Source organism: Gossypium raimondii, chromosome 8 (genome assembly GCF_025698545.1).
Source record: "Gossypium raimondii isolate GPD5lz chromosome 8, ASM2569854v1, whole genome shotgun sequence".
NCBI lineage: Eukaryota > Viridiplantae > Streptophyta > Magnoliopsida > Malvales > Malvaceae > Gossypium > Gossypium raimondii.
In genome coordinates this window covers 49,376,215-49,394,378 of record NC_068572.1, presented here as the reverse complement: position 1 = coordinate 49,394,378, position 18,164 = coordinate 49,376,215, and the positions used below count along the sequence as shown (strand labels likewise).

The following is an 18,164-nucleotide window of genomic DNA, read 5'->3' as shown; positions in this document are numbered from 1 at the left end:
GGGGGGAAGGCTTGAGAGCTTTTTAAGGTTTTTGTTTTTGAGAAAAGAAAAATGAGGAAATTTAAAAAAAATTTGGCTTTTATAGCCTTTACAAAACGGCGCCGTTTTGGGAGGGTCAGGTAAGCCCCAAAACGACGTCGTTTGGGCTCGATAACGTCCGACCCGCTCGAGTCAAGATCGCGTGTTATGCTTGGAGGGATATTTGCGCTTTAGCCCTCCGCTTTTAATGCCTCCGCAATTAGTTTTTTATTTCTTTAAATTTATCCCTTTATTTTATTTTAGATTTCAATTTAATCCCTTTGAAGCTATCGTTTTAGAGGAGAAGGAAAATTTCCTTCCAGCCCTCTATGTTATTCGTGTTCAATGTGGTCCCTTCCTTTGATTTTATTTAGATTTAACCCAATTTCGTTTTAATTTTTAGTTTAGTCCTTTTGTTAGTTTGTTTATTTTCTTAATAAATTTCATATTATTATTGTTATTATTATTATTATTATTATTGCTTTTATATATATATATACTTATATACATACCTACATTTTTATGTATATTGTATGATTTTTTACATATTTACATATCTATATATATGTATTTTATTTTCATAAATATATATATTTACATATTCTTCATTTTTAAAATATTTATTTTTATATGTATTTTATATAATATGATTCATATATATATATATATATACCTATACATATATACTTTTCATATTTTAATTCACATACGTATATGTATATACTTACTTATATATATATATTTATATAATAATTTTAAAATATGTAGATATGTTTTTATATTTTATATATATATATATATGTATACACGTGAATACATTTACATAATATGTTTATACATACATAGTTCTTCTCTTTTACATAAATATATAAAGTATACATATATATACTTACATATATTTTCATATTTTCATAGCTTTATTTATTTTATTCCTTATTATCCTTGTTTACTTAGTGTTCATTTATTTATTTATTTATATGTCCATAATTTTCTTTTAATGTTTTAATTTTTCTTACTTGTTATTGTATATACATGAATGATTTGTTTTTGCTCATATTATTTTTGTTCACATTATCATATTTATTATTCCACTTTGCATATTAATATCATATTTCAAAAAAGGAAAATATTTCTAAATAAGGCAATGTTTTGCGTTTGGAAATTCGAGAAAACATGCCTAAAGGTGCTGGGTGTCGATTTTTCTCGTTCAACCAAATGGCTTAATATCCTTCTTAAAAATTTCAAAATAAGGCAATGTTTTGCGTTTAGAAATTTGAGAAAACATGCCCTAAGGTGCTGGGTATCGATTTTTCTCGTTCAACCAAATGGCTTAATATCCTTCTTAAAAATTTCAAAATAAGGCAATGTTTTGCGTTTGGAAATTTGAGAAAACATGCCCTAAGGTGCTGGGTGTCAATTTTTCTCATTCAACCAAATAGCTAAATACCCCTTCAAAAATTTCAAAATAAGGCAATGTTTTGCGTTTGGAAATTCGAGGAACGTGCCTTAAGGTGCTGGGTTTCGATTTCTCGTTTATCCAAATTGCCAAATATCCTTTTGAATTTTAATCCATGCCATTCGAGTTTTTTTTAAGGATCGTATTTTAAATTTCTTTAAAGTTTTCAGTTTTTCGACTCTAAGACATTAAGTAATCAACTAGGTACCAATTTTGGGCGTATCGAGGGTGCTAATCCTTCCTCGTGCGTAATCGACTCCCGAACCCATTTTTCTGAATTTCGTGGACCAAAATCGTTGTTTTAATAAAATTAAATCATTTATTAAAAACAACCGCTTTGCAAGGTGATCCGATCACACCTCATCAAAAAGGATCGGTGGCGACTCCCATTTTCGTTTTCATTTTCCAAAACCCAAGTCGACCCCGTTTTCATCCAAAAAATAGTGTCAACAAATATTACGAATTTATTATATAAGTGTATTGAAATTTGGTCCAATAATTTTGATATTTGTCTAGTTAATTAAAGAAAATAACTAAATTGTAAAAAGAACAAAAATAAACTATTATTAGTTATTTAAGTTAAATGGTATGAAAAACATCATTGCATGGTTTTAAATGATAATTAAACCATCCTTAAAATTTAGTGGCCGGCTATGTGTTGTTAATGGACTATTTTTAGTTAAAATATTATTAAAATTAATGTTTAAATAGTAAAAACAAAAGAAAAGTTTCAATCGTCTTCTTTCTTCTTCATTTGGCAAATCGAATACCATTTTCAACACCTTGGAGCTTCGGTTCTCCTATTTCCTTGCATGGGTATGTTATTTTAGCCCGTTTTTAGTAATTTTTATGATTTTGAGATCGTTGCAATTAGATCCAGCTAACCCGTACATCCGTTTTTGAAATTATTAAATATTTTAAAAATGCGCCTTGGATGAGTTTGAGTTATTTGTGAAAAATTGTGATAGATTACTAAGCTTGGTTGTTTAATAGGATTATTTTGTAAAATATTTTTTTGTTGATTTTCATATTAAATGACTAAATTGTTTAAATGTTAAAATCTCAAGGTAATATTATGAAATTATGGTGTATAGAGGGCTGTATAAGGTCCTTAAATATTCGGCTGGAATGGGTTATGTTCAAATAATGTTAAATTTGTAAATTCGGGTTTAGGGACTAAATTAATATAAATGTAAAAGTTTAGGAAAAATATGTAAATAACGAAAATTTAAGGGTCATATGCATAAAATTGAGTTGGGATGTGTATTTGATAAGATTGAATTTAATTATTATAGATCAAGGTTTGATTCGTACGAAGGATAATCGGGGAAAAACTAAATTAATGGATTAGTCACCACCTTGTTTTTGCAACCGTTTTCGTCTAGGCAAGTTCATATGATATTGTTTTGAGTACTTTTAGTATGTTATTGTTTTGAATTATACAATTTGATGATATTGGTCATATTTGAAATATTGTGATTGAATTGGTGAGAAATGGATTGAATTGGAAATTGTTATATGGTTATGTGTATCGAGTCCGAATGAACATAGGATAGGATACAATTGGCATGCCAATAGGTTATATTACGCGATGTACGGGTCTGACTTGAGATGAGATGATGATTCTTGATTTATTCCTGTTCACTGAATATACCAGAGTCTAGCATTTGTTGCGGACTATTGTGTTATATTTATAGTGTTCTGGCGTGTTATTGGGAGCGGATGTAAAGCCTTCGAGCTTGACACTTGGTGCTGAGGTGTGTTTTTGGAGCGAAGTTAGCCTATGAGCTAGGCACTTGGTGCCAAGGCTTGTTCTCAGTTGGTTAGGCTCATTAGAGCGTTTTGGTGTGTTTCAGTGGATAACTGCGTACCCATATATGTTATATCGTTCATCGGGCATATTTAAAATAGTTAAATGACTTGCGTATGGAATTGTATAAATAATTGCTTGATTTTTTATAGTATATCGTAAATTGATATTGATTGAATTCGTATGATTGAACGGATTATGTAACTTGTATATTTGTATAACTCACCATTGACTGATTGTGGTTGGCAAGACTAATGTCTATTGACATTGTTATTAAATAATTATTTTTGTTTATTCGGTAAGTTTTATCGTTTTAACCTGTGAACTTACTAAGCATATTAAAGCTTACTTATGTTATTTTCCTGTTTCATTGTAGATAATTTTTTTCCGGAATTGAGCGATTGGATCAACACGAATATCACACTATCTAGATTCTTTTTGGTAGATTTTGAAAACGATTAATTTTGGTATATGTGGCATGTAATAGGAGTATCTCGTATATGTTTTAAGTACTTACTACAAGTGGTCTTTTCTATACTTGTGTGATAAATATATGCTTTAGTTAATAATGTGCTAATTCATGGTTTGGTATGAAATTTAAATTTAGTACGGAACTTGTCATGTAATAGGTGTTGTGTAAATATTTTGAATACAAGTTACTTGTGGTGCTTGTTATACTTGAAAGATGTTGCCTTAGATTGATTTTTGGTGCTTGTATATGTATGCTTTTAAGGTTTTGTAAAGGCTCATAAGTACATATTTTGGTTATATTGTTCTATAGTATAGTGAATGATGTCCTATGGTGATATGGTATAAATGAATGCGAACGCACAAATAGAGAAATGGTAAGGTTTATCTTGAACGTAAGATGATTTAGGTGGTCAAGTATAATTGGTTGATATATGTGTGTGACTTGAGAATCTAGCATTGGTTTTGAGTTATTTTGATGTTTGAATTGTGGTGTTAATGAAGGCACATTGGTTAGGCACATAAGTTGATTGTTTTTGGATGTTTTGAGTCTATTTGATTGTGTTTTGAAGGCTTGTAAACATGTGTTTTTGTTATGTCTTGGTACCTAAACAATTGGGTTGAAAATGGCTTGTTTTAGGGGAAAACTTTGTAGCACATGGCCTGGGACATAGGCTGCCACACTGCCGTGTGTCTTTAATATTTTAGGTGCAGGTTTCATACAATCTGAGACACAGCCTACGACACGGCTATGTGTCTCAAGTTAGTATGTAACACTGTCTGGCACATGACCTATGATATGGTCGTGTGGCTCAACATCGTATGCACACACGGTTTGGCACATAGCCTTGTGGCCCTATTTCGGATACTTACACGGGCGGACCCATGAGCTGAGACACGGTCGTGTGTCCATATTTTGAATGTCCACACGGTCTGGGCTATGCCACACGGCTTGGCGACACGGCCGTGTGACCCATGTTTTTAAAATTTTCAAGTTTTTTTAAAATTTTCTGATTTGTTTCGAATTGATCCCAGAATGTTCCCAAACTGTCTTTAGGACCCCGTAAACTCGATTTAAGGCCCATAATTGTATTTTTACTCTGACTTATATGAAGTTATTAATTTTTATGAGATAATTTGTATAATTGTTTTGGTTTGAATTTAAATATTTTGAAATATATGGTAATACTCCGAAACTCTATTCGGTGAGAGACAAACTAGGGTGTTACAAAATATATCACTTAAAAATATAACAAATATTTAACCTTTTTTAATCAAACATGCAACCTAATTATTTTAAAGACTCGATTGCAATTAAAACTGAAATTAAAACGATTTTGTAAACTTAGTTTTAAAGGCTCGTTTACAATTAAAATCAAAATGATTTTTAAACTTAGTTCCAAATATGAATTCTAAGTTGACTAATCAATCATGAACTAACTATTTTAAAACAAGTTTATTATGAATCTTAAAAATAAAATTGCATTTTGACCCTTAAAATATTTAAATATTGATTTAATTATTTAAAATTTATAAAGATATATGCTATTAAAATAATAAATTTATATTTTACTATCGTAAAAATATACCATTTAATTCTAGCTCCTTTAAAAAATTTAAAACTTGAAAATTAATAAAATTAAAAATACATATTTAGCAAACAGCTGGGCATATGTCACATAGAGAATCGCTTGAGGATATTTTTAATGTATAGAGTAGATTTTCAAATGTGATAAAATAAATTTAGTTGATTCAATATGACGGCCAAAAGAAATTATTTGAATATTAAATTATAAAGCTCACTTTGAATTTTGAACATTGAAGATCCTGCCCAATGTATAGAGCCAACATTTATATTAGGTAGGTTGATGTTATTAGTAAATTTAATTACTTATGATTGTAAACATAGGGAGAGATTTTACACTTTTCCCATGAATTTATTGGTTATAATTGTAAAATTAAAGTGATTTTATATTTTCTCTAATTTTATTGATATTTTATGTTTTATGTTCTATTTTTATAGATTTTGTAGGTTAAGTTTGAAAAAAATTAAAATTTCAATCTATTTTTATGTAAAAACTTTCAACCGTTAAATGTATATACTAATATAGACAATATTTTAGATCAATATTGATTTGATTTAAAATATTATGTGCAAGTCAAGTATAATTATATTGATAAATTTAACGATTGGATCGTTAAAATATTAATTGTATGAAAAGATACTTTTTTTGGTACCATGCAAGTCTGTTTTATGGTCCATATTTGGGGTTCGTGGCTATCTCTCCCAACAATGTCATCTCCTAAGTTCAAACCTGCTCAACCAAACTGTATGGAAAAATATAAAAGGGTGTAAAACAATTTTAATTTTACACCAATGTAAGTGGATCCATCTCTTATTTATAAATATTTTCATCGAAGTATCATATTGCAATTTGTTATCCATATAATTGGTTATTGATGTAGAAAAATTATAAATTTATATTGTGCCTATATACAATTATTAATTGATTTGTTTGAGTTGATGTTATAGATTAATTAAATATTAATTCATCAGTAAATATTATTTTGAGTGATTTTATTTTTATATAGAATCTATAAAAATAATTTAAATCCATAGTTAATTTAGAAAAACTCATTTAGAGACTTGAGAATAGAAAATCTAGATATTCATAGATATAAGTTTTATCATTCTAACTAAATTTTAATTAAGATTTTAGTAATTTTATAAATAAAAATTATATTTATACTATTTATAAAGTTATTTATTAACTTGGTGTCATCCATCTCGATCTCAATTCAATTAAGAAACTATATAAAAATATTTGTAAAGTAATTTAAATGATTTTGTGAGTATTTTTTACTTTTTATAAAAAAAAATTGTCTATAATGAGGTTTTTTTTTCTTGATAAAGTCCATAATGATATTTGAACCAATGACGCTATGCATATACTTTTTTTATAGAAAAGGACAGTATTAAGCGATTACACTAGATAAAATCATAATCAAGAGTAAATAGACATGTTGCGATCTCTTTCCAACAAGTTCATGACCAAAGCTTGTAGGGATCTAAATAAACGTATCAAAGAGCTACTTGTATCAGCACATTTAGTCATGTGATTAGCAACACCATTAAGAGTTTACCGGATATGCCGGATACAAATTTGCCATTTTCGACCCAAAACTTGATGTAACAGCCGTAGTTCCACTAAACTACTATTAGCTCATCTACCAGACAAAAGTTTATCAAACTTTAATAAATATATTTGTCATATAAAATTGTTAAATATTTGTATAAATCGTACATATTTCATATATTATTAATTGTTGTTTCAACCTACATCCACATGTGATTAGGGGTGAACAAAACTTAATTCGATTTGAAAAAAATTCGAATTTTGAGTTAATCGAATTGAGTTATTTGAATTATTAGAGTCAACTCAAATAAATAATTTGAGTTTCGAGTTTGAATCAAGTTGAATTTTACAATTTACATAACTTGAATAATTCAAATAACAAATTGGTGCAAATACCCTTTTGGTCCTTGCCAAGTTAGAAAATGAGAAAATTGGTCTCTCTCAACAAAATTACAAAAATTCAAAATAAATTTTAAAATTCAAAATATTTATAAAAATTCTAAAATTTATATTTATTAAAAATTATAAAATTCTAGAATAATAATTTTGTGAACCTAAATAAGTAAATTAATGATTCAAGTTTAGCATACTAAAACATATATTTTTATTTTGCTTTGAAAAAAGTTTTTAAATATATATTGTTTCAAATTTATGTGTTATAACATAGAATTAGTTATACTGTAACAATATTTTAATTTGACATGTTTAATTTTTTAATTCAACTCGAATAATTTCACTCGATTCGATTCTACTCGAAAAAAAAATTCAAATCGAGTTAGGACGATAAAATAAGACTCGTCAACTCAATTAATTCAAAAAAATTTTCACTTGATTGGATCGAATACTCGCCTCTACATATTATAGGATTTCTAATTATTATTTAAATGACTGATTTAGTTGATATCACTTGTTAACTAAATTCTAATTCAATTGAGGAACTATCAAAATTATTTTTTATAAAGTACCAAACATTTCTATAAATATATTTTATTCATTTTATATTTTTACGTAGAATCTTAAAAAATTAAAATTAAATTTAATACGTCATAGTTTTTTTATACTTACCTTCACCATTTCAACAAAATCTTAATTTTTATAAAAAAATTAAATAAATGTTTTGTCGTAAATATTATATAATCTATTTTTTCTATTTATCATAAATGGCGTAACATAGTTAAAAATAAATACGATCATATCTAAAGTGACCAATGCGTGCTTGCTTTTCATAATTGTGCGCTCTGATTGATCTGATAACCCATTCTCAAAACGTACAAGCCTTCAACAGCACAGATTTAAACACATCAATCCCGTAATTTATCTTTTTCAAATAAAAGAAACAACGTTTTTCCTTGTCTGAACTCCCAAAAGCTGGAGTGCAGTGTAGATCGTATGGAGTGAGGCAAAGTGAACTCAGTTTCTGCACTTACCGATGCAGTGGCCTCCCGCGGTTCCCCTTATGCTCCACCTTCACTCTTCCATCCACATTTGAATTTTTTTGTTTTTCTGTTTGGTTTCAAATCTTGTTTTATCTTCGAAATTATCGAAATTGCCTTTTTTTTTTGTCGCATTTATGGAGCCAACAGAAAATTCCGACTCTGATTCCAAATCTCAGTCTCTTACTTTGGTCACAACCGGAGACGATAATGTGGAGCAGCCATTGCCTCTAGAGATTTGCGTCCCGGAAGAAATTGCCGCCGGCGCCGATGATAACAAGCTTCTACCGAGAAGATCCGCCAGTATCTTTCAGTTACTTCCAATTCGGAGTGTTTTTTCGAGGAAATCCGATATAGAAACGGTGCTTGAGAGATGCCTGAGAAGGTCGCCCAGAAATTCAGCGTTGTTCGTTAGGGAGAGCGCAAATGTGAGGCCCAAGGCCATTGTGAGTTTAGAAACTGAAGGTTGTAAAAGGAAAATTAAGGAAAGTACAACTGTAGAGGGTAAGAATCTTAGAAGGTCGCCAAGATTTACTACCATTTCAGCTGCCGCTGAAAATAAAAAAGTCCTCTCTCTTTCCGCGAAGGTAACGCCATTGCTTTTTTGTTTTTCCACTAACTTAAGAATTTAATTTTCCATCGAGATTTTCTAAATTTATTCTGAAAATAAAGAAGAAATATGTTTAACACATTGGGCTGTAAATTAAGGTAAGCTAGGAGGTCTGCCATAGTTGTTGCCTTAAGGGATTATGCGTCCAGCCTTCTTGGTTGGGTTCGGTAAACAGGCACTAGATATTTCGGCGTAGTAAGTTTAGCAGCTAGGTGTGTTGGCCCCTATTCATCGAGCTAAAGTATTAAGTCTTTTTTTTTTTCCCGGTAATAAAATCTTCCTCTATATTTTTTGGAAGGATTTCTCTATTTTTATATTATCTAAGAAGACGGTTTCAGTTGTAATTAAGGCTTTAATTGTAGTTCTATTTGGGTCAACGTAAATTAAAAAATAATACATGTAAATGTGGGTCACATTTATGGCTTCTTAATTCGTCTAATAAATGGCTTTGATTTTCTGCTGCTATATTTCTTGTGGGTTTTTTTCAAATGCTTTACAAGTCAAAGATGAAGGCTTTTTTAGAGGTATGCAACTTACCTGATTCATTTGTGTGGATTCTTGTTCATAGGTTATGCAGAGTCGAAGCTCAAAAAGTCAACGGTTCAAGTTAAAGTGAGTAGCAATTGCTAATTTCTTTCATTGGTGCATTTTAGTAATATGACATGGTCAACCTTGCTCTACACTGTGTGTTCCTGATCTTTCTTTTTATGCTATTTTTTTGTGTCGGTAGAAATAAAGGGGCAAAAATCATGAATATTGAAAGAACCAATGGAATGGGGTTGAGGAGATCTCCACGATTGACTTCGGCCCCACCTGAAACCAAAGGTCGCGCATCAAAAACTATTTTTAAATCCTCTGACAAAGGTTCCTACTCTGAAACAAGATCTTCTGGAAAGTTGAACGGCAAGCGATTATGTCTGTCAAAGACCGAGGAAGCGGATAAAGGAACTTTTCCTTTAAGGCATAATGAGACAAACTTAAGGCTTATTATTGAAAGGCAGTTAAGAAGATCTCTGAAATTTAGCCAGGCTACTAAAAATGGTAGCAGTGATATCTCTGTTAGAAGATTGGATATGGATGAAGTGGTCTTTTCTGAAGAGAAGCTCTTGGGAATTTCTCCCAGTTCCATGCACGCAACAGAAAATGGCGACAGTAATGCATCTTTTAGAGAACATAGGAGGGAAATGTCTGATGAAAAGCAGTTGAAAACACCTTCCTCACTTTCTACATTATTGGCTGAAGGTGATAGTGCTAAAGTAAACTCTTCTTCCAATAGATTATCCAATTCATGTGATGAACAGCCTTCCAAGAAATTTAAGATCTCATCAGCAGAATCAGATATGGGAACCTCAGATGAAACATTCTCAAAGAAAGCCAAGGGCTCGTCTCTTTCAGGAAAGAAGAAGAGCCAATCCAAGACTGATGTTATATTTATAGGCAATCCAATCCCGGATGACGAAGCTCAAGAAAGGTGGCGTTGGCGATATGAAATGAAGGTGGTTGATATGAATTACACTGTCAAATGCTATTTCTTTGATTGATTAGGCTGATTGAAGCAGTGACCATAAGTTTTTACTTTATTTTGCCTCTCTTTCCTTTTCTGTCCATTCTGATATCCCTTTATCTTGTTTGAGCATTATCTGGCATGCATTAAAGCATCTTTAGTTTTCAACATTGATACATCGGTAAGTAACTATGCATCTAGCTTTTGCTCCTTTGGAGTCTGGACTATAGTGCATGTAGTTTGCTGCTATAGTGTTCATAAGCACTTGGTTTTAATTTTTAAAGAGAATGGTTTGGGGATGAGCTGGAATATTAGTAATTTGAGTGCACTAGTATTTTTCAATGCTGATTGTGAATATCTTGTACTTTGCAGAATACAAAATCTAACAGAAAACTCATCTCATCGGAGTAAGTAACCTCTTATGAGCTCTGCCTGCTTAGTGGTTTAGTTATCTTGATTTAGCTTTTATCTCAAAATTGCTATTAACCTTTTTATCTTCATCTTCTTTCTTGGGCTTATAACCCCTGTTCCTAATGTGATAGTGATGATGATGATGATGATGAAGACAAGGTAGTTTGGAATGTGGAATGCCATTATGCTCAAGCTGAAATTGATGGATGTACCATAAATCTTGGGGATTGTGTTTATATTAAGGTAAATGTGATCAACACACGGTGTGTTTTAAAATTTGTATATATACATTTAGGTTCTCTTAATTAATGTTGGGCAAATCAAGTTTACGTGGTCTCTCTTCTAATCCTTTTCTTCTTGTCTGCCTATGGCAGTTCTACATTTCAATAATATGGCAATTGAAGCAAGCAAATTCTCATGGGATAAGGATTTTTTGCAGGGTGAAGAAGCAAAACACCACATTGGCAAGATATTAGAATTTTTTAAAACAACAGATGGAGAAAATTATTTTAGAGTCCAGTGGTTTTATAGAGCTGAAGATACAGTAAGTACAGAAATTAAGATTTCTTTTAGATCATGCACTATTTCTTATCCTGACCTTTGTTGCTTCTGTTCTGCACATCATGCAAAGGTTATGAAACAAGAGGCTGCTTTTCATGATGAAAGACGTGTATTTTATTCAACTGTAATGAATGATAATCCCATAGATTGCATTATTTCAAAAGTTAGTGTTACTCAAATATCACCTAAGGTAAGCTTCTTGTGATCTTAATTTACTCCTGTTTTTTGCCTTTTTACTATTCTAACTGTTTATGAATAGCTTTTATATATATATATTTATATTTTGTCTACTTCATTTGATATTCTCAGAACTCTGTTGTTGGAAAATTTGAATTTATGTATTCTTTGTTCTTTTATAACTTGTTGCAGTTAGGTTTAAAATCAAATTCTCTTCCCCGATCTGATTTCTATTTTGACATGGAGTATTGTGTGGATTATTCAACATTCTGCAACTTGCCACCTGGTAAGCTTCTTTTTGTGCTGATAATGGAGTTTAACTGCTGTATTAACTCTACTTGTGTACCCTAAGAGAGGAGAGGGATGGTGATCATGGAAACATAACCTGGTAAGTGAAAGGTTAAATATTCTGATAAATTAATAATAGTGCTAATATATCTGTCTTTATACATATAAATATATATTCAGATAATTCTTTCAAGAGCTACAGTTCTTCAAATTGCTGCAAGGAAGTTTTCCCTTCGACTCCTGCCTTTTCAGCTAATATTCCTAGTTTTGGAACTTACCAGGCAGAACTCACACTACTAGATCTTTACTCTGGTTGTGGCGGAATGTCAACTGGTTTATGCCTTGGTGCAAAAGCATCTTCCATTGATCTAGTGACGGTATTTTCATCCAATCAATGATAACCTCATATTTCATGATTCATTCAACAAAAAGATTATCAAATTTTATGTCTTACATTCTGCCTTTTAGAAATGGGCAGTTGACAGTGATAAGTCAGCAAGTAAAAGCTTGAAATTAAATCATCCAGAGGCACATGTGAGTATCATTGCCTTACAACTTCCATTTGGCATGCCCCAAAACCTATAGAGGTAGATAATGCGATGTTTTTGCTTTCACTTATATAGGTCAGGAATGAAGCTGCTGATGGTTTTCTTCGACTACTGAAGGAATGGGAAAAGCTTTGCAAACGATATGTAGTTGACAATTTAGAAAGAACATATCCGTCAAGATTCAGAGCCTCCGAAGCAGTCATGAAGAATGCAAGCCCTGCAAAAGATGCTGATACCTCTGCTGATGAACTCGAGGTCTCTTGTCTTGTTGATGTTTGTTATGGTGATCCCTGCAACACAGGCAACCGTGGACTAAAGTTTAAGGTGGTCTATTTCATCTATACGATGTGATGGTAGTTCCTTTCATGCCTTTTGTGAGTTTTTGTTTGTAATTGATTTTTGTTTGTGTCAATCTATTCTCCTGTTATTCATAGTCGTTTTTTGCTTTATGTCATAATTTGGGGGAGATGTCTTATGCTCATAGCTCTTTTGTTAGGTTCGCTGGAAGGGATATAGCGCAAGTGATGATACGTGGGAACCAATTGAAGGCTTAAGGTATAATAATTACTGCCATTATTCTATTCTTCATTTTGCTTATTATTTACTTACTCATTTGAATCTGTCAGCAATTGTCAAGAATGTATTCAGGAATTTGTAATTAAAGGATTCAGGTCCAAGATCTTACCCCTTTGTGTAAGTTTTCCTTAATCAAATGCATTGGTGGATGCTTAATATGGGGTATCTTAATTGTTGGAGATTTGTTATGAGTGACTTCTCTTCAATGATTAATGTAATCAGGGGGATGTTGATGTTATTTGTGGTGGCCCTCCATGCCAAGGGATAAGTGGCTATAATCGCTTTAGAAATGTTGATTCTCCATTGGATGATGAAAGAAATCGTCAAATAGTGGTCTTCATGGACATAGTTGAATACTTAAAACCTAAGTTTGTTTTGATGGAAAATGTGGTTGATATTTTGAGACTTGACAAGGGTTCTCTTGGAAGATATGCTTTAAGTCGGTTGGTACATATGAAATACCAAGCAAGGCTTGGAATAATTGCAGCTGGTTGTTATGGTCTTCCTCAATTCCGGTTGCGTGTTTTTTTGTGGGGAGCACATCCTAGTGAGGTTAGTGTTCTAGATTTTTGCATAAAATTGAATTATAACACTCCTTGGCTGTCTCTGACCATAAAGTAGTACTATCACCTATCTGTTCAATGATTTGGTCTTGCTGTTGATCTAATTGCCCCTTTACTGTTTTTCTTTTTTGTTTTGTTTTTGGTGGGGGTGTTGTGTGGTAATTTGGTGTCTGCAGAAGCTTCCACAGTTTCCACTTCCTTCTCATGATGTTATTATCAGATATTGGCCTCCTCCTGAGTTTGAGGTTTCTATTGTTGCTGTTTGTTTTTCCCATTAGAATGCTTTTACCAGCAATGCTCCATTCTTATAATTTTCTTTGTCTTGTTCAGCGCAATACAGTTGCTTATGAAGAAGGCCAACCTCGTCAACTTGAAGACGCTCTTCTTCTCCGTGATGCCATTTCTGATCTCCCACCTGTAGTTATCATATTTTGATGTTACTATTGTAGCCACTTCTTAGATTCTATGGTACTTTGCTCCTTTAATTTAGCTAATTGCTTTGTAGGTTTCAAATAATGAAGTTCGCGAAGAAATGACATATGAAAAGCCTCCTGAAACGGACTTTCAAAGATATATAAGATCTAGTAAATACGGTAATTTTTTTTCATTTACCCTTGGAATCATCTCTGATTTAATGACTAAATTTCTTGTGGTATATGGCTTTTTCCTTCTTTTTTCGTCTATATATTTGAGTATTTAGTGGTAGTTCTCTAATGCCAAAATAATGGATCATTTGTTCAATGGTCTCTCTTTATGACCTTTCTAGATTGTTAAAAATAGAGAAGATTTAAGCAAAGTTGTGTCTATTACTTCAGATTATCATGGTATTTATATTAACGTAAGATCCATGTACAAAGAAAGAAATAGAATTCTAATTGATCGTACAAGTTTGTTACATTAATCATGGGTAATTACGTTAATCACCTACTGTTAACATACTTGTTAATAAAACTATATCCTATAGCTAAATAAAACTACATACTGTTAACATTCCCCTGAAGCTATAGCATAGATATGATATTGATCTAAGTCTTTTAATAAAACTTCTTGTTAATAAAACTTCTCTTCTGCCCTAAGAAGTATTTCAATTGATCTAAGTCTTTCATATGTAATCTAGTCTGCAAAAAGACTTGAGAGAAGATATTCCTACACCATCATCTCCTATAATAACAAAATCATTGACAGATAGTACAAGAAGAATAATGCCAATTATTGATTGTTCATTAATCCCTTGTAAACTCATCTATTGTTTAATCTGTGTTACCTAGTGAAAGGGATATTGGAGATGATAAAGACTCAATTACTAGTTCCTTTTTTTATTACTGAATAAAGCTTTATTCAGTGGTATTTATAAATGAGAGTAAGTTTATGAAGATTCATGGTCTTTTCCAATTTCCACTGTTAGTAATGGGAAGGAATAATACTGAGGTAGTGGTCAGTTTACTTGAAAAAGTTGCTCCTGGTTCGATTATAATGATGATCAGCGGATCAATAACTCTTGAGCAAGGTGCCTTTTGCCAAGTTTAACTTGGCTTAGAGCTTGAGGACAAGCTCTTTCTCTAGGAGTGCAACAATGTTATGTGCCAGACCCAAAAAGGAGAAATATCATTAATTTTGATTCTCTAGTTAAGGTTTATATTACAATTTTATTCCTTTTTTTTTGGTTTCTTGTTTGTGATTTATTTTAGTTAACTTATTGCCTTATATTACGATTTTATGGCTAAGAATGCACAATGGATATCCTTTCCTTAAGTTTCTTATTTATGTAATAAGACTGATCCTTGTTTAAAGGATTGGGCAGAATAATAAACCCTAAGCAGAATTTGTATAAAAAAAACCTAAAGAAATCTGAATCCCTAAGCAGAATAATCAATTACAATTAGTACCACTAATTCAAGTAAACATGGTCACAAAGTTGGGCATAAGCAGCATATCTAGTAAACCAGTACTGTTTCTGTTTAAATGTTTTTCCTGTTTTGCCTCTGAGTGAACCAATGTATTTTAGTCACATGTATGAGTATCACAAAAGAGAGGGAGCATAGGCCCTTTGTATTGTTTCCTCTAATTTTATCTTCCATTTATATTTTTCCTTTTTCCTGGCTTTGCAGTGATGACTGGTTCTGCATTAGATGGTGCCACAAGAATAAGGAACCTATTGTATGACCATCGGCCTGCTCCGTTATCTGAGGATGATTATACAAGAGTCTGTCTGATTCCAAAGAGAAAGGTTCTATAACTCAGTTGACATTGCCGCTGTTTTGCCCTTCTGATTTCTTTCTAATTTTCTTTTTGGCCAGATACTTCTTTCTAATTTAGAAGTGTTTGTAGGGGGCAAATTTTCGAGACCTCCCTGGTGTAATTGTTGGAGCAGACAATGTGGCTCGGAGGGATCCAACACGGGAAAAGCAGTTTTTACCTTCTGGAAAACCATTGGTGAGTTTCTTCCTTTCTCACCAGAGCAACAGTACATCATCTTCTTCTGTATACTGCATATTCATATGTAAATGCATGCTTGTTTGAGTTTGTACCTTGATGAGTATTGTAGATAAAAGTAGAGCTGGAAACTGCTACATATGACTGCATCGCAACATATAGGACATTTTCTTTGATGGCGCTTATTTTTCATCTTCATTTTCCTTTGCAAACTTGACGAAACAACTACTGTCTCTAAGTTATATCTCTTTAATAGGAAAGCATGTAAATAAATCTAGTGCAGAAAGGGAATGTAACGACAATGCATTGTCTCTACACTGAAATGCTACAGTCAGTTCGTCTATAACAGCCATCTGCTATAACAAGATTTTGCTATAACAACCAAGTTTCTAGAAGAACCGATTTTTTATGTTTTATTTTAACCCTCTATAACAGTTTTTCACTTATAACAACAACATCCATAGTTATGAAGTACGTTATTTATTAAATTAGTTCTCTATAACAGCATATGGTCTAAATTTTGAAATAAAATTATAGTTGTTTCATATAAGCAAGCCTATTAATTATCACATATTAAATGAAAATGATATTAATTATAATATTATTTCAATAAAATGATTAAATTTCACATGAAGAAATCTATTAATCATATTTTATTAAATGACAATAATATTTAATGGGTGGAACTAAAATATCAATATAAGAAACTAGAAGTTCCCTAATTAAATATTCTACTATGAATTTGGAACATCATAAACTTATAAATTGACTGCTTGAATTTAGTAACTCATGATAAATTAATTAATTTAATTTGATAGCTCATATTGATTAATTGAACTTGTTAGATTTATAAATTTTATAATTAATCATGTGAAAGAATGTAAAATAAAATATGCATAAAAGCAATAATACATGTACCTGATATCGCCTTTTAATTTTGTTGATTTGATCCTCACTTTTTTTATTTTTTGAACATAATTCTCACTTTCTTTATTTGATGAAAATTCACGATTATTTCTATGGTAAGCTTACAACGATTATTTCTCTATAACAGCATGCTGTTACCACCTCTCTATAATAGGTAAAATCTAAGTAGATAAATGGGGCTGTTATAGAGAGGGTCGAGTGTATATCTAAATGGAAAAATTGATTGCTGATGTTAATTCTTTTTCAATTGCTTAGGTACCAGAATATGTATTTACCTTTGAACAAGGAAAATCTAAAAGGTTTGATATTTTTGGCAGCTTTTCTGATTTCAACAACATCCTCATCCTCTAAAATAGAAAAAGAGGGGAAAAGAAGGAACTAATGTTATCAATATATGTGCAGACCATTTGCAAGATTATGGTGGGATGAGACTGTGCCGACTGTTGTAACTTATCCTTATTGTCATAGCCAGGTCTCACCTTAAACTAGTTTAGTTTGGAAGATTACAAAATTACTAGTTCTTGGATTGCATGTGAGTTTTTGGACTTGTATAGGTAATATTACATCCAGAGCAAGACCGAGTTCTCACAGTCCGGGAATGTGCAAGATTACAAGGTTTTCCTGATTATTATAGATTCTGCGGGACAATTAAAGATAGGTATGATACTTTGGTTCTAAATATTATTTTGGTAGGATTTTTAAATTGTGGAGATCTGAAGAAATTAACTATAGTGATCTCCTTTTAAGATTATATGTTTTCTGTGTTTCATAGGTATTGTCAAATTGGGAATGCGGTTGCAATTCCGGTTGGTCGAGCCTTGGGATACACAATGGGGATGGCATTTCAGAAAGGGAGCGGGAATGAACCACTGATGATCCTCCCTCCTAAGTTTTCTCTTTCCACCAATATCCAGTTAGCAAAATCATTGTCCCAAAGCACTGATGATTGAACCAAAACTGATTTCTTAACTTTATATGCATGCTTGCACTGCACCATTCATAATGTGTATCTCTGACATAAAGTTTTCATGCAAAAGCTCTTATGCTTGCATCTTTGTATCCTTGACCTGCCAAAGCTTGCAGCCTCTACTGTAGTCTCTCAAATGTAATGAAATGGTTTCATTTCTCACAGGTCCTATTTTCTAATAGTTTCATGTTTTGTGAAATGTTTTGCTGGTAAAGGAATGAAATGGAGTTTATGGTATTTTTGATGTTATGATTGAAGTTAATTTTGTATTGGTAGC

At 31.7% G+C, this 18,164-nt stretch overlaps 1 protein-coding gene and 1 long non-coding RNA gene across 4 annotated transcripts; both read left to right on the top strand.

Annotated features, from left to right (window-relative positions):
• Positions 1-2,222: 2,222 nt before the first annotated feature.
• LOC105791874 (uncharacterized) lies at positions 2,223-3,984 on the top strand. The gene is made up of 2 exons (XR_001133127.2): positions 2,223-2,290; positions 3,661-3,984. It is a non-coding gene; the product is annotated as an uncharacterized LOC105791874 (long non-coding RNA).
• Positions 3,985-8,129: 4,145 nt separating this feature from the next.
• LOC105791870 (DNA (cytosine-5)-methyltransferase CMT2) lies at positions 8,130-18,051 on the top strand. 3 transcript variants are annotated; one of them, XM_012620146.2, is made up of 23 exons: positions 8,139-8,909; positions 9,501-9,544; positions 9,663-10,428; positions 10,809-10,843; positions 10,979-11,090; positions 11,287-11,391; positions 11,479-11,598; positions 11,778-11,871; positions 12,054-12,250; positions 12,342-12,407; positions 12,497-12,745; positions 12,918-12,976; positions 13,048-13,114; positions 13,220-13,549; positions 13,737-13,805; positions 13,891-13,977; positions 14,066-14,153; positions 15,669-15,787; positions 15,889-15,993; positions 17,176-17,219; positions 17,323-17,392; positions 17,475-17,578; positions 17,693-18,051. In XM_012620146.2, exons 1-23 carry the CDS (start codon positions 8,460-8,462, stop codon positions 17,868-17,870), a joined length of 3,558 nt encoding a protein of 1,185 aa, XP_012475600.1. In that variant the 5' UTR covers positions 8,139-8,459; the 3' UTR covers positions 17,871-18,051. The 3 variants fall into 3 exon arrangements, with proteins under 3 accessions (XP_012475602.1, XP_012475596.1, XP_012475600.1); XM_012620142.2 differs by having other exon boundaries at positions 8,138-8,909; positions 11,287-11,598; XM_012620148.2 differs by lacking the exons at positions 17,176-17,219; positions 17,475-17,578; positions 17,693-18,051 and having other exon boundaries at positions 8,130-8,909; positions 11,287-11,598; positions 17,238-17,386.
• The last annotated feature ends 113 nt before the right edge of the window (positions 18,052-18,164 follow it).

Coding starts and splice junctions, on each gene's coding strand:
- LOC105791870 (XM_012620142.2), top strand. CDS start 8,460: ATGGAGCCAACAGAAAATTCCGACTCTGATTCCAAATCTCAGTCTCTT. Junction 11,091..11,286: donor GGGATTGTGTTTATATTAAG/GTAAATGTGATC, acceptor GATTTTTTGCAG/GGTGAAGAAGCAAAACACCA. Junction 15,788..15,888: donor GTCTGATTCCAAAGAGAAAG/GTTCTATAACTC, acceptor AAGTGTTTGTAG/GGGGCAAATTTTCGAGACCT.